General features: G+C 43.6%; 2 protein-coding genes across 3 annotated transcripts in view; one reads left to right on the top strand and one right to left on the bottom strand.

Annotated features, from left to right (window-relative positions):
- LOC122554974 (claudin-24-like) overlaps positions 1-15,489 on the bottom strand; it is an 84,620-nt gene that overhangs the window by 31,321 nt on the left and 37,810 nt on the right. The gene's annotated exons all lie outside the window — the stretch shown is intronic.
- Positions 6,056-15,489, top strand: part of wwc3 (WWC family member 3) — a 187,234-nt gene continuing 177,800 nt past the window's right edge. The window contains exon 1 of the mRNA XM_043700448.2: positions 6,056-6,762. Within this exon, the coding sequence (XP_043556383.2) occupies positions 6,632-6,762 (131 nt within the window). The 5' untranslated portion in view covers positions 6,056-6,631. The remainder of the gene's footprint in view (positions 6,763-15,489) is intronic.

Below are 15,489 nucleotides of genomic sequence, written 5' to 3'. Positions count from 1 at the left end.
CACTTCAATTTTTAGGCATATCTGGTGCTGTTCCTGGCATGCCTCACTGCACACTTCATTGAACCCCTAGCATGACGGTAAAGATAGAGAGGGGGATACGTTGGACCATGAGGTTGAATATAATTCTGAGGGTGCTACTGATGGCCCACAGCACCTCATGAATGCATAGCTTTGAGCTGCTTAATCTAATCCCTTTTAACTCATAAACCAGTGGAGGATGTCGTCAATGTGAAGACAGGACTTTGTCTCCAAAAGGACCGTGCAGTCCTACGAATCTTGTCATGGACAAGTACATCTGGGTTGAGGATGAGGTTAACTAAGTCTTTAACCTTTGGTTTTCTCATTGTCTGCTATGGGTCCCAGTGTGGTAGTTCAGCTAGCTTCCCCAGAGATGGTATTACCAAACTGTACTTGGTGATGGACATTCACATCCCTGGACAAGTGTACATTCTGTGCCCTTTCCCTTTCAGAGCTTCATCAACGCGGCATTAAATATGGAAGAGAATGGATTCATCAGTTGAGAGTGGCTGTCGAGTAGTCATCAGAAGGAGATTTCTCTGTCCATGTTTGACCTGGGTTCAGACTCAATCTCAATGTATGTCCAGGGTCCCTACCCTCTGAAAGAATACCTCTGTGGTGGATTTCTCCTGCCAGTGGGACAGGACATACCCAGGGATGGCATCATTCTCATTCAGCTCTGCTGTTCTGGTTTGATACAACTGAAAGGCTTGCTATCCCATTTCAAAGAGCAGTCCCCAGTCAACCGCATTGTTGTGAGCTTGGAGTCTAATAGAAACAGATGTTCTCCCCTGAATGTAGAAAGCCAGATTGCTTTTTATAACAATCCAATCTATTCATGATCTTTATTAGTTATATCAACATCCACATTTACGAGATTGTTGACTTTAAATTTTACCAATGACTATGGTGAGATTTGAACTTGTGACTCTGAAGCATTAACACAAGTCCTTGGATGAGTAATTCAACAACATTGTGCTATTGTTCCCTGACCCGTTTCATAATTGGCTACTTACCTGGACCCACTTCTTAATTAGGTCTGAAGTATTCCCACTCATCTTTAATCCTGCTCCTGGAAAGGCTGGAAAAAGGTGGGATCACGAAGCAATCCCAAACGGATCTCAAATTTCCAGAGCCTTTTTAGACCCTGCTCACCCTGAAGCCCACCTGCAAAGGGCTGGGGAAATTCCGCCTGTTAACTACTTCACTCTTTCTCACGGTTGCTGCCACCTGCTGAACATTTCCAGCAGCATTCGATCGAGGACAGTAATTGCACTGTCAGTTTCACGCGCAATTGGTAATTGCAGGGTACAGAGCAGCTCTCAATGAATGAAATCTGGGAGTAGGAGTAAGTCTTTCAGCCCCTCAGACATGCTCCACAATTCAATTAGATCAGGCTCAATCTCTACCTGAGCTCCATTTGCTCGCCTTGCTTAACAAAAGCTAATCTGTCAAATAGAGTAATAGCAAACTGCTGCAGATGCTGGAAACCTGAAATAAAAACAGAAGGTTCTAGAGAAACTCAAGAAAAACAGAAGTAACATTTCAAGTCTGATATGGCTCTTCTTCAGCACTCAAGTGCCTTAGAAATCTATTGTAATTTTCAGGACATAATGAAGATAACATAGTCGACTGGGACCCGTAAAAATTGTTCAACACAGTTGTTCGTGTGAGTCCAGTAGGAATGGCTGATGGAATAGTCCACGGGTTCTCTAGATGGTCTGAGAATTGGTTAATGACAAAAGCCAGGCAATTATAAATGGGAAGCAAGATCCATCGGACATAGGAACAGATGGAGACCATTCCACCAATCAAGTCTGTTCGGTCAGTGAAATTGTGGCTGATCTGATAATCTCCAACTCTACTTTCCTGCCTTTTCCCCAAAACCCTTGATTCCCTCAATGACCAACAATCTGTCTATCTTAGCCTTAATTGCCCAGCCTGAACAGCTGCCATGGTAAAGAACTCTACAAATTCATAATACTCTTGAGAGAAAGAAAACTCCTCATTTCTGTGTTAAAAGGGTGACCTCTCAATCTGTGATTATCCCCTCTCATTTTAGACTCTCCCACAAAGTGGGAAACAACATCTCCTGTTAAATCAGCTAAGGATCTTATATGTTTCAAGGATGTCACATCTCACTCTTCGAAACCCTTTGAGTACAAATCCAACCCAACCTCTCCTTGTACAAAACTCCCTCCATACCTGGTATCAGCCTAATGAATCTTCTCCAGACTGCTTCCAATGTCAGCATCTCATTCCTTAGATAAGGGGGCCCAGAACTCTTCACAGAGGGCACTTTTGGAATATTGTGTGCAATTCTAGTCTCCTTCCTATTGGAAAGAAGTTTTGAAACTTGAAAGTGTTCAGAAAATATTGATGAGGATGTTGCCAGGATTGGATCGTCTGAACTGTAGGGGGAGGCTGGAATTGGCTGAGGCTGTTTTCCCTGGAGCATCGGAGGCTGAGGGGTGACCTTATAGAGGTTTATAAAATCATGAGGGGCATGGATAGGGTAAATAGGCAAGGTCTTTTCCCTGGGTTGAGGGAGTCCAGAACTATAGGGCATATACGTTTAGGTTGAGAGGGGAAAGATTTAAAAGGGATGTAAGGGGTAACTTTTACATGCAGAGGCTGGTTGGAATGAACTCATCAGAGGAAGTGGTGGAGGCTGGTACAATAACAGCATTTAAAAGGCACCTGGATGGGTTCATGAATAGGAAGGGTTTAGAAGGATGTGGGGCAAATGCTGGCAAATAGGTCTACATTTATTTAGGATATCTGGTCAGCACGGATGAGTTGGACTGAAGTGTCTGTTTCCGTGCTGTACATCGCTATGACTGCATAACTGTGGTCTGAGTAGTGCCCTTTACAGTTTCAGCAAAGTTCGGAAATGCTCTTGGACTAGCCACACTACCATACATCAAAAGCATTTCCGAACTGACAGCCAGACTACTGTGACCACTAGGACTCATAACAGCACACAAACCAACAGCCACTCTCAGACAACAACTCACCAGAACGAAGGACCCGATACCCAGCATGAGCAAAACCAATGTAGTGTACAAAGTCCCATGCAAGGACTGCACAAAACACTACATAGGACAAACAGGAAGACAGCTAACGATCCACATCCATGAACACCAACTAGCCATGAAACGACACGACCAGCTATCCTTAGTAGCCACACATGCAGATGACAAGCAACATGAATTTGATCGGGACAACACTACAATTATAGGACAAGCCAAACAGAGAACAGCCAGGGAATTCCTAGAAGCATGGCACTCATCCACAGATTCAATCAATAAGCACATCGACCTGGACCCAATATACCGACCACTGCAACGGACACTTGGAACTGACAACCGGAAGCGGCAGATTCAAACCACTACAAATGCCGGAGGAAAGATCACAGAAGCGCTTCACAGGAGGCTCCCAAGCACTGAGGATGTCACTTAGATAGGGGACAAAACATCTGAAACACAAATTCCCAGCTCGGCGAACAGAACCACAACAACGAGCACCCGAGCCACAAATCTTCTCACAGACTTTGAACCTTATTATAATGGCAGTCTCTTCATGCTCCCAACTTTAATATAAAATGTCTTGAGGGAACATGATCAAATGAAATTTGACTGCAACACATAAGCAGATAATAGATCAGACAACCAAAAGCGAGGTAAGATTTAAAGAACATTGTAAAGGAGGAGTATGCGGTGGAAAAATAGAAATATTTAGGAATTTATGGCCTAAATAGTTGAAAGCATTCCGACTGACCATGGAGTGATTAAAGTCAGGAATAAGACCATAGGAAAAAGGAATGGGAGTGGGCAATTTGGCCCCTTAAACATGTTCTTCCATTCAATAGGAACATGGCTGATCTGACATTCCTCACATCCACTTTCCTGCATTTTCCCTGTAACGCCAATGTGTATGAGAATAGAGTTAACTGCCCATGGAGTTCCCGGAGGGTTGTAGAGCAGGTGGTGTGTGCGTGGCTGTGTGTTGGTGGAAGAGAGTGTGCAACTAGTGTACCATATAATGAATTTCAAGTCAAGGATCAGAATTTTGAAATGATCACGTTACTGAACCAGGGTCCAGTTGAGGTTGTTGAGCACAGGGATGATGGTCTTGGCATCAGTTACTGGATGGGCAGCATCTCCCTTTGGTGAACTCAGGCTCACACAGAGTGCATGACGAAAGGCTGGACTCGAAGAGCATTGGATTATTCCCAGCTAGAGGGAACAAAGCCTTGTGTTTCAGCAGATTGTGGGTGGAGTGCTGAGGAGGTAGATGCTCTTGCTCACGGAGAAGATACGTAGTTGAAAATTCATCTTGGATTCAAATAAGAACCGAAGGTAATGAAAAGCTTGCTTTGACAACAGGTAGTCACCAGAGAGATGGATGGAAATGATGGCTAAGGCACAGAGTTTATAACAAGACAAAGGGCAGTGGTTTTTGTCTTCCCAATATATAGTTGGAGGAAATTTGTGCTCACTGGATGTTGGAAGTAGTGTGACAAAACCAGATAGAGTGGAATGGTCAGGAGGTATTGGTAAGTGCCATTAGCCTATCTGCAACTTGATGCAGCAGTTTTGAGTGAGGGTTATTGAGGATCAGCATGCAGGTGAGGAATAAAAGAAAGGCAGAGCTAGACTTTATGGGGACAGCATAGACAAGAATGCAGTAAATGGGTGGGAGGGGAGAAAGGGAAGAAGCCTTTTCAACTGATTCTCAGGGTGTGGTTAAATGGATAAAATGGAGTCCACTAAATTGGAAAGTGACATCATATTCAAAGATCTCAGGCAAGAAAGGGAGGCTGATTGTCAATGGTGGAGGGGTCATTGATCTTTTTGAGGAGGGGAGTGATTACAGCAAACTCAAAGGGAGAGAGCATCTGAGAAGTGGGAACATTTTATCAAAATCAGCCAACATGTGGGCCAGGAAAGCAAGTTAGATAGTTTGTTAGGAATAGGATTAGGAGGACAGATGAGCTCAAAGAGAGGATAATGGGAGATGGGAAAGAAAGTAAAGGGAAATACAAGTTCAGGTCTTGGGCAAAGAGAACCTTTGGGGAAGATTGGTCGTGGGTGTGGGGGCTACAAAAAGGAAGGCAAAGGCAGCTGAATGGATGACCTCAATTGTTGTGGCATGGAAGTCCATGAGACCCTTGTACTTGCTGTTGGAAATACGGAGAGGAGTTTAAGAAGATGATATATCACAAAAAGAAGCTTTGGATTATTTTTGCATCCAGGATCTTGGAAATTGTGAGACGTTTTGACAGAGGAGAGCAGAACCTGCTGGACCATTATGCGGTTGAGTCAGACTTGGCCATGAATGGTTAAACCCGTTGACTTCCAGAGAGACCCAAGTCTGAGCTGTTGAGTCTAGGGGAGTACAGAAGAGGCTGTGCTGATGTGATATAGTACATTGGTACAAGGATGTCAAAGATGGAGCAGGGGCTGTGTTTGAGCAAGTTGAGTTGCACAGCAAGCTCCCACAAGCAACAATACCATAAATGTCATCCACTTTTGCGTTTGTGAGAGGCTAAGGCTAAATATTGACCATGAACACGTTGGGGTGGGGTGGTAACACCCCTGTTCTTCTTCAAAATGATATTAACCACCTTGAGAGATTCGATGACTCAGTGGTTACCACTGCTGCTTCATAATGCTAGGGACCCGGTTCGATTCCAGCCTCGGGTGACAGTCTGGGTGGGGTTTGCGTATCCTCCCTGTGTCTGTGTGGGTTTCCTTCCACAGTCCAAAGACCTGCAGGTTAGGTGGACTGGCCATGCTAAGTTGCCCCATAGTGCCCATGGATGTGCAGGTTAGGTTGGTTGGCCATGGGGATTGCAGTTAAAGAGTTAGGGTGGGATGCTCTTTGGAGGGGCGACGCGGACTCGATGGGCTGAAGGGCCTGCTCTCACACTGTAGGGATTCGATTTTACAAACCAGGGCCGGGAGACAGCTGCTCTGACAGTGCTGCACTTGGACTGAGTGCACTGAAGAGTCAACTTGGAACGCGAAAGCCAGTTCTGCAGCCGCAATATCCTCGAGCCTCCCAAAATGAAGCGACAGGCAGCATTTTCGAAGCAGCTACGTTTTCGTTTCTAACAACAAAACGAAGCAGCAGCAGCAGCAGCAGCAGCGCCAGATGACTATATTCCGAGCTTTCCTGTTCCAACTGGCACTGGGGCTGGGAGTTTCTTTGCAGGCAGGACACATTCCAGGCACAGCTTTTGCAAAGTCAATCCTGCATCAGTCAGAGAGAGAGAGAGAACACACAGTGGGGAGAAAGAAAGGAGTTCCCTCTTTCTGAATTCTGTTTTTTGTTTGGAAAAGTGCAGAGAGATTTGGGGCCGGGAGATATGAATAAGTGATCACCTCAGAGAGACAGGGGAGGTGGGGTGGGGAGAAAAAGTTTTATGCAAATAGCCATCCCCATATGGAATAAGGCAGCGATCCCGGGTCAACAGCGACGCAACATGGACGAGTGGAGCTAGGGGGAAGGGAGCGATGAGAGTGGAAGCGGCCGCTCTGGGAGGCAGCAGTGCAGGCATCGGGGCCGCTCTTTCGGGGGAATGTGCTAGGGCAGTGAGCACCGAGCGATGCCGAGGAGGAGGTCGAGCGGAGAGCTGCCGCTGCCCAATGGCTGGGAGGAGGCGCGCGATTTCGACGGCAGGGTCTTCTACATAGACCACAACACCCGGCAGACGAGCTGGATCGACCCGCGGGACAGGTACACACACACACACACATACAGAGGCGCTTGTTTGGCTCTCTTCTGCTTTCCTTTTTGCTGTTGGTTATTTTGTCCCTCCCTGAGCCGCACTCGCTCTAACTTCCCCACCTCCCCGCAGAGAGTCAGTGTAACCCCCCCCCCGAAAGTGGTTACATTTCAGCTCCCTCCTCTCGCTGCAACAATGTGTCCCCTTGGGGGGGGAGAACTGCAGCTCCCTCTCCCCTTGACAGAAAGGCAGGCAACTCCCGAGGTTGCCTGTCACTCGGCCACTCTTCGCCCTCCCTTACTTTCCCCCCAAACACTCCCCCTGATTAATTCCACCTCCCCCCCCAAATATTCTGAGATGTGGCAGCTTTTTCAACTTCCTTCGCTAACCCTTATGTTTCTTTTCCCCACACCAGGCAGATTTCCAGTTCTTTTGGGGCAAAGTCTTTTCATTTGAAGGATGTTTGAACTTGAACTGTTTTGCTGTCCACAGTGTTGGGGACGGTTGTCAAATTGTGCGATTTTTGTTCTCCCAGCGTTGCCTATTGTTAGAACTGCCCCCCTCCCCTTTCCCCTGTACCCACCCAAATAGAGGAAATTCCACATCCACATCCTGCTATTTAATATTTTGTGTGTGTTTTCTCTCTCGTTTTTTTTCCTGCTGTTCAGACTGCAATTGGACTATTCACTTTCTTTAGGCATATAGGTCAGTGTACATCAGACACATTCTTAGCTTATCTGTGTCTCCATTTTTGTATCTTTTAAAAAGATTAAATTCTCACTTGCTTATTCTTGGTTGTAAGGGGGAGGAGTAAAGTGGAGGTTATGTGGAGATATCCCACGATAAACAGGCCATTATGGATGTGTGGAGCTATCCTGCTATCTTTCAGATGGCATTTATTACAAAGCTGAAAAAACTATTTGTTTCGAAGAGCTGGAATTATGAACATGGTGTACAAATTGTTTAATGTACATTTGAATACTTTCAGCATGGCAAACCTCCAACCGACGTGTTTTCATATCAGTGTTTTATAGTGCTAGCCTGTTGGCATTTTTATAGTCCAGGAGATGTAGTCTTTAAAAGTTTATTTGCCTTTCCTGACCTCAGGATGTCCCAGAATGCTCCAGAACTATCGAAGTACTTTTGAAGTGTAGCCCTTGTTGTCATAGTTTACTTTTGACTTATTTTCTGAAAATTGCTTGACTTGTCATGAATTCTATTGAATAATCTTAATTAGTCGATATGTTTAATATCATCTGCTTCTCACTTTTTTTCCTTGGGTACTTATTCATTGCTGTTCATGAGAACTTGCTGTGTGTAAATTGGTTGCTACATTTCCTACATTATAGTGGTGACCCAACTCTCAAAGTACTTCACTGGCTCTCAAGTGCTTTGAAATGTCCTGAGGTTATGAAAGCTTCTTTTTAAAAGCAAATTCACTTTTTTTTCTTTTAGACATGAAACTAAGAGTGAAATATGGGAAAAGTTACAATCTGAACTCTGGGAGCAAAGTGTTCCTCTTGTTCACCTCAATGTGAAAGCTGATTTTTAAAAATTATTTATATTTAACAGTTGCGGATGTATTTGAGAAACAATTGCATTTTTCTAAATATGCTGAACCTAATGTTTTTCAAAGGCAAAATTGTGGAAGTTTCCACATGTTTATAAGCATATCCACTGGTGATCAAAACACCCAGTATGGGAGACTAGATTACTTAATTCTTGATATGATGTTCCGTGATTCTTGAAGTGACAATGTTTTAAAGTGTACAGCATATATAAAGTTCATCTGTTAATATTACATGTTGTAGTATTTAACAGTTCATTCTACGCATAAAGGAGCCTCGTCAGACTCTGATTCTTACTGGGTATTTTGTTGGCTGTGTCTTGAATACTTTAATGATTAAAAATTAAAAGGAGAAATTAAATTATTAGCATGCTTCTGATTCACTACAGCACGATAAATAAAGACAGATTTGTTCTTGCACATCACAGTTACATAAATAAATCTGTCTCATCTGCTCTTGGTGTGTGTTATATAATTAGAAATAGATTAGATTGACATGAAAAACATGGGTAATGTACAGTATATGATACAAATAGAATTCATGTAGTTGTCATTTTGTGCAGCTGTAAATCCAAATATATAAATCTGAATTGTCATATTATGTACAACGAGAAATGTGATTAAATTTTTTGAAATGTCGAACTGAAAGTAGCTATTGCAAACTCTTAAAATTTATGAAAATATTTACATTTAACTGTTAATATACAAGACCTTGGCAGGAGATGAGGGGTTTTGATTATATGGAGATATTGTGATTGATCTGTTTTTAAGCAGACAGGATTGAATTAAGTTGTTCAAAATTATGAAAGGTTTTGACAGATAATAAGTGAGGAGAAATTGTTCCTATTGACAAGAGGATCTGTAACCAGAGGACACCGATTTGAGAACATTAGCTGAGTACTGGGGTCGAAGAGGAAATGTTTTTCTTTCCACACTTGAGTTGTCATCATCAGTAATGTCCAGCCTTAAAAAGTGATTAAAAAATTAGATTAAGTTTTGAAAGGGAAATGAATATATATTTGAAAGGGAAAAACCTTTTGTAACATTATGGTGAGCAAGGGGATAATTCTTTCAGAGAGTCTAAATCTGGGAATAAGTTTAACTGTCTTCCCTCCATGCCATAAGATTCTAGCATATAATTTATAATTCATACTAACTAACAGTAAAAAAAATGTTAAGGCCTGTGATTTGTGAAGTCTAATGCACTATAGATTCAGAAAAAATAGGTGCAGGAGTAGGTCATTCGGCCCTTCAAGCGTGCATCACCATTCAATACGATCATGGCTGATCATGGAGTTTCTGTATCCCCATTCCCATTTCCTTTCTACACACAAGGGCCAAGTCCAGCTCCCTCTTAAATATATTCAATGAGCTGGCCCCAACAACTTCCTGTGGGAGGGAATTCCACAGGTTCGCAACTCTTGAGTGAAGAAATTCTTCTGCTGTCAGTCCTGAATGGCTTACTCCTTCATGTTAAGACTGTGATCCCTAGTTCTGGACTTCCCCAACATCGGGAACATTCTTCCCACATCTAGCCTGTCCAGTCCCATCAGGATTTTGTATGTTTCTGAGATTCTCCCCAAACCATTCTTCTAAATTATTCTATCTAGGAGATATTCATTGTCAAAGTTGGGGATAACTCTTGGGTGAATGTTTGGAAAGGGAGGTGTGAGTCTTGGCTGGGAATCCTTGAGATTTGTCTCGGAGCTGCATCATCTGGGGGTGTAGGTTGAATTTGAAGAGCCAGTGTAGTAGGCATGCTGGTGGAGCGCATGGAAACCCAGGCCGTCCCCTGGAGGGAGTGGAATATATGGGTCAGTTATGTGGGTAAGGAATGGCCTCAGCTTTGTACCAGGTGGACACTGAGAATAAACTTTGGATGCAGATGGGTATGGATGCAATGCTGCTTCTTAAGAATGTTGAGGCTGAGAAAATGCAGAAAAATGTCCCGTTGAATCCGACAACACTGGAGAGGTAGATGTGGAACTCCGTCCAAATACTACTACTGTTTCCTGTTTTGCAATGCTCCCTAAAACAGACCTCTCCCCTAAGATCTCCTTTCCTGGTTGGATGCCAAAAGTTGTTTGACCACACACCTCTGATTGGCTTGAGCTGTTACACTGTGCTAAAGCAGTTCTGTAAATGCAAGCTTAGAGCCAAATGTTTTGATTTTATTTGTATATAGGTTTTTGGCTGATCAGTCTTGCTAATTATAAGTTTCTGCTCACCATGTAACTGATAAGACATCAGGAAACCCTGAGGGACTGTGCAATATATGACACAAATATGCATTCACACAGAAAATTTTAAAAATAATTTCACTATCTTTAGCCTTCCATTTGGAAGATGACTATTCATTCTTGGAGCAGCGAAAGAATAGTTTACAACCAGTGGCTTTGCAAGTAAAAGTGTGCTGCTGAGCCATAGATTACAGGAAGGTGCTGTGCTGGACTTTAGTTCGTTGGGGGCAGCTATTTTGATTAGCTTTCGTGTTGCGTTGATGGGGAATGGGAAAATCTCGTTCATAATCATTCTCCAGTTGTCCCCTGAAAGTACTCCTCGTGATTGAGTCCAAGCACAGGAGTATGAGCCCTTGCCACCCATGCAAGCCATGGCTTGTTGGATGAAGTGTTCGAAGTGAGAGTGGAACCTTATGCAGCACAAGTTAGCAACTTCCGGAGAGGAGAGCAGGAAACTGGCCGTGGGAAAGAATAGTCTCTGTTGTTCACCATTAGCTTGGCCTTTCTGGTGCAGAGTTCCACAGTTATCAGCTGACTTGCTCAGTGTTGTGAGCAACTTGAGCAGCTCCTCCCAGAGCATGCTTTGAGTAAATGTGAAATTTTCCATAATTTGCCTCCTGAATTGCTTTGAATTAAGAATCTGTTTCCGGTTTGAACCTATGTATATTTTACTGTTTACTGATGTGTTGTGCTATTGGTGTCTTCATGCTATATGTGAGCCATAGAATATGTAACAGAAAAAAGTTGCATGAAAATTCAACCTCCTGCAGCACTGTGGATTCTTGTCACTGTGACTGTGCCAAGTGCTTTTTCTAAAAGGGTCACTGACTGTCGATGCAACGGTCTCTCTCTCTCTCTCTCTCTCTCTCTCTCTCTCTCTCTCTCTCTCTCTCTCTCTCTCTCTCTCTCTCTCTCACACACACCCACAGTTAGCATTCCATTGACAAATATATTACTCCCATTGTGAGATAATTGAAGGAAAGTTATCTCCCCACAGTATTTTGTAGACTTGTTTACTTTCTCTAGTTTTTATTGATGAGTAATTGAAGAGAGAGTAGTTCTCATCCTGTTTTGATGCACATCTCTCAGTTACAGTTACTGTCTCTTTTTGACTGATCTATGCCACATTTGAGCTCTCATTCCACTTCAGGCTTTCCACCAAATCTCCCAGCCTTTATTTATTGATTTTTTTTTTTCTTCTCTGTTATTGCTGGTTCTAAAATTTTCATTTCTCATTCTCACCTTCTCTCTTTCTCTTCCTGTCTAGTATTACCATTGATACTGTGGAGGAGGATTTCCTCCAGTGTGTACATCATTTTTTTTCAGACCAAGGGAATCAACAGACTGCAGCTAATCCTAGACTGCGTTTTGTGCAATGAGAAAGGATTAATTAATAGTTTTTTTGTGTGGAGTCCATTGGGGAAGAGGGATCGTAAATGATAGAATTGTTCATTTATGATAGAGGATGAAATACTTGGGTGCAGCTAAATAAAGGGAACTAGGAGTGCATGAGTTGCCTGTTGGCAATGATTGATTGGAGACCCTTACTAGAAGTGTGGGCAGTGGCTTGGCAAAGGCTAATATTTAAAGAACATGTGCCTGGATTAAAACAATTATTCCTTCCTATCTGGCACAAAAATAAAACAGGAAAGGTGGCTCAATATTGGTTTACAAGAGAAATTAAGGCATAGTATGAGGCCAAAGTGGAGGTATATCAAGTTGCCAGTTAAAGCAGCAAGCCTGAGGATTGGGAGTAGTTTAGGATTCAGCAAAAGAGGACAAAAGACTGATCAAGAGGAGGAAAATAGAAAACGAGAGTAAACTTGTAAGGAACATAAAAACTGACTGTAAAAGCTTCCATAAATACATGAAAAGGAAAAGATTAATGAAGGAAAGTGTAGTTTGCTTACAGTCAGAAATAGGGATATTATAGAGTTATAATGTCATAGAGATGTACAGCATGGAAACAGACCCTTCGGACCCAACCCATGGACCCAACCCATCCATGCCGACCAGATATCCCAACCCAATCTAGTCCCACCTGCCAGCACCCGGCCCACATCCCTCCAAACCCTTCCTATTCATATATCCATCCAAATGCCTCTTAAATGCTGCAATTGTACCAGCCTCCACCACATCCTCTGGCAGCTCATTCCATACACGCACCATGCTCTTTGTGAAAACGTTGCCCCTTGGGTCTCTTTTATATCTTTCCCATCTCACCCTAAACCTATACCCTCTAGTTCTGGACTCCCCGACCCCAGGGAAAAGACTTTGTTTATTTATCCTATCCATGCCCCTCATAATTTTGTAAAGCTCTAAAAGGTCACCCCTCAGCCTCCGACGCTTCAGGGAAAACAGCCCCAGCCTGTTCAGCCACTCCCTGTAGCTCAGATCCTCCAACCCTGGCAACATCCTTGTAAATCTTTTCTGAACCCTTTCAAGTTTCACAACATCTTTCCGATAGGAAGGAGACCAGAATTGTACGCAATATTCCAACAGTGGCCTAACCAATGTCCTGTACAGCCGCAACATGACCTCCCAACTCCTGTACTCAATACTCTGACCAATAAAGGAAAGCATACCAAATGCTGCCTTCTCTATCCTATCTACCTGCGACTCCACTTTTAAGGAGCTATGAACTTGCACTCCAAGGTCTCTTTGTTCAGCAACACTCCCTATAATGGGGTACAAAGAAATTGGCGAAGAATTAAACACATGTTTGGTCTGTCATAATAAAAAAAAAAAGGACCCAAATAACTTCCCAGAAATATTAGGGAGCCAAAGGTCTATTGAGAGGGAAGAACCAAAGAAAAATCTGTATTGATTAAAATATAACAGTACTAGAGAAATTAATGGATGAAAGGCTGACAGATCTGGAGGGCTTGATAATCTACATCCCAGAGTATGAAAGGAAGTGGCCTTGGAAATATTGGATGTATTGGTTGGCATCTTCCAAAATTTTATAGACTCTGGAGTCATTGTTAAAGATTGGAACATGGCAAATGTAACCCTGCTGTTTAATAAAGGGAGGAGAAAAACTACAGACTGGGCAGCTGAACATTAGTACAGAGGAACCTTGATTTTCTGAAGGACACGGGCAGGCAGTATTTCGCTTGGTTAATTGAATTCCGGATAATCAAATGCCGGACAACATAGCTTAGCCGAGCATTGGGACCTTGCGATCTTGCCAGATAATCTGATATTCAGATAATTGAATACCAGATAATTGAGGTTCCTCTGCATTGGGGTGAAAAGTTTGTAATCTCATAAAAGATGTGATAGCAGGACATTTCAAAAGCATTAATGGAATTACGCAGTGTCAGCGTGGTTTTTCAGGTATGCGAATCATGTCTAACTAATCTTCTGGAGATTTTTGAGGATGTCGCTCATAAAATAGATAAGGGAGAACCAGTGGATGTGGGATTCTTACATTATCCAAAGTATTTTTGGAATTTAAGAGATTAGTGGGTGAAATTAAAGTATGCGGGACTGGGGGTCAGATACTGACATGTTCTGAGAATTGGTTGACAGGCAACAAATAGAGAGTGCGAATAAATGGGTCTTTATAGTGGGTGCCAGGCCCCCCCACCTTGCGCTTTCTCAAGTTCTCTCTCTCTCTCTCTCTCTCTCTCTCTCTCTCGCTCTCGCTCTCTCTCTCTCTTGCGCGCTCTCTCTCTCTCTTTGCATTGTTCTTTACAGTTGATGGTGATAGGAGCTGGAGTGACTGTGCTCCATACCTATTGCTGCATCCTGCTCCAGATATTGAGATTGGGACTGCACGCTGCGACTCTCTTGTTAAGTGGTGGCCTGTGGATGTATCTCCTCCTCTGGAAGTTTGTGGCTGTCTATAGACTAATCCTACGCCTTTGCTCAAGCATCGAAGATCTTCTCCATCGAGGATCCCAAACCTCAGCCTTTCACCAGACCCTCCCACACCTGGAGGTATCAGCCTGTCTGACACTTGGTGTTTAGGCATTGAGCAGTCACAGAGGACTGCATTTACTAGATCGTATCCACTGATGACATTTAAGGAGAGTACTGGTGGGAAAATCAGAAGGAAGACTCCCAGGCCTAGAGATTTGGGTGGCCAATTTTTTCTTTGAGGAGGTCTTCTAATCCTCCAGGAGACATATCCTTACTGTGAGCGCAAAGCTTGCTGTGTGCCATATTTGTAAAGTGGTTTGCTGATTTTTGAAGTCATGGGGCCCAGTGCTTGTTTGAGGCCCCAATGAAGATTGGCTTGTTGTGAGGGTGCTGACTACATTTAGAAAAGCTACGTGGACCACGGAGGACTCCACTCAAGGTACAACCGGCCTGGCCACTTTAGAAACTGTACTTGGCTGAATGCAGGACTGGATGGGGGCCGCGGGAGTGTTAGGCAGAATGGTCAATACTCGAGTCGGGGGTTGCCAGACTGCCTCCCTGTCCAAAATAAGTGTTTGTGAGAGTTTTGACCGAATGCCGAGTGAAACCCAGAACTAGAGGGCATAGGCTTAGGGTGAGAGGGGGAAGATATAAAAGAGACCTACGGGGCAACTTTTTCACGCAGAGGGTGGTACGTGTATGGAATGAGCTGCCAGAGGAAGTGGTGGAGGCTGGTACAATTACAGCATTTAAAAGGCATTTGGATGGGTATATGAATAGGAAGGGTTTGGAGGGATATGGGCCAGGTGCTGGCAGGTGGGACTAGATTGGGTTGGGATATCTGGCCGGCATGCTGTACATCTCTATGACTCTATGGCTGTATGAAATACAACAGAACCATCCACTGGCTGAAGTCTACGTGTTTGCTGTGCTCCAAGATTGTACTCCCGGTTGTGCTGTTGGGCTAAGCAACAACACTAGGGTGAGTGGAAGGAGCTGAAACTGTGTGGCTCTGCACGTGTCCTGTGTCCAATCTAAATGGAATGCCAGTGAAGTTGCAGAAT

The sequence above is a fragment of the Chiloscyllium plagiosum genome, unplaced genomic scaffold (assembly GCF_037043375.1).
Source record: "Chiloscyllium plagiosum isolate Xiang-an unplaced genomic scaffold, Cpla_swu_hap1 HiC_scaffold_12, whole genome shotgun sequence".
In the NCBI taxonomy this organism is placed as follows: Eukaryota; Metazoa; Chordata; class Chondrichthyes; order Orectolobiformes; family Hemiscylliidae; genus Chiloscyllium; species Chiloscyllium plagiosum.
The sequence above is the reverse complement of the archived record's forward strand: the minus strand, read 5'-3'. Positions and strand labels throughout refer to the sequence as shown.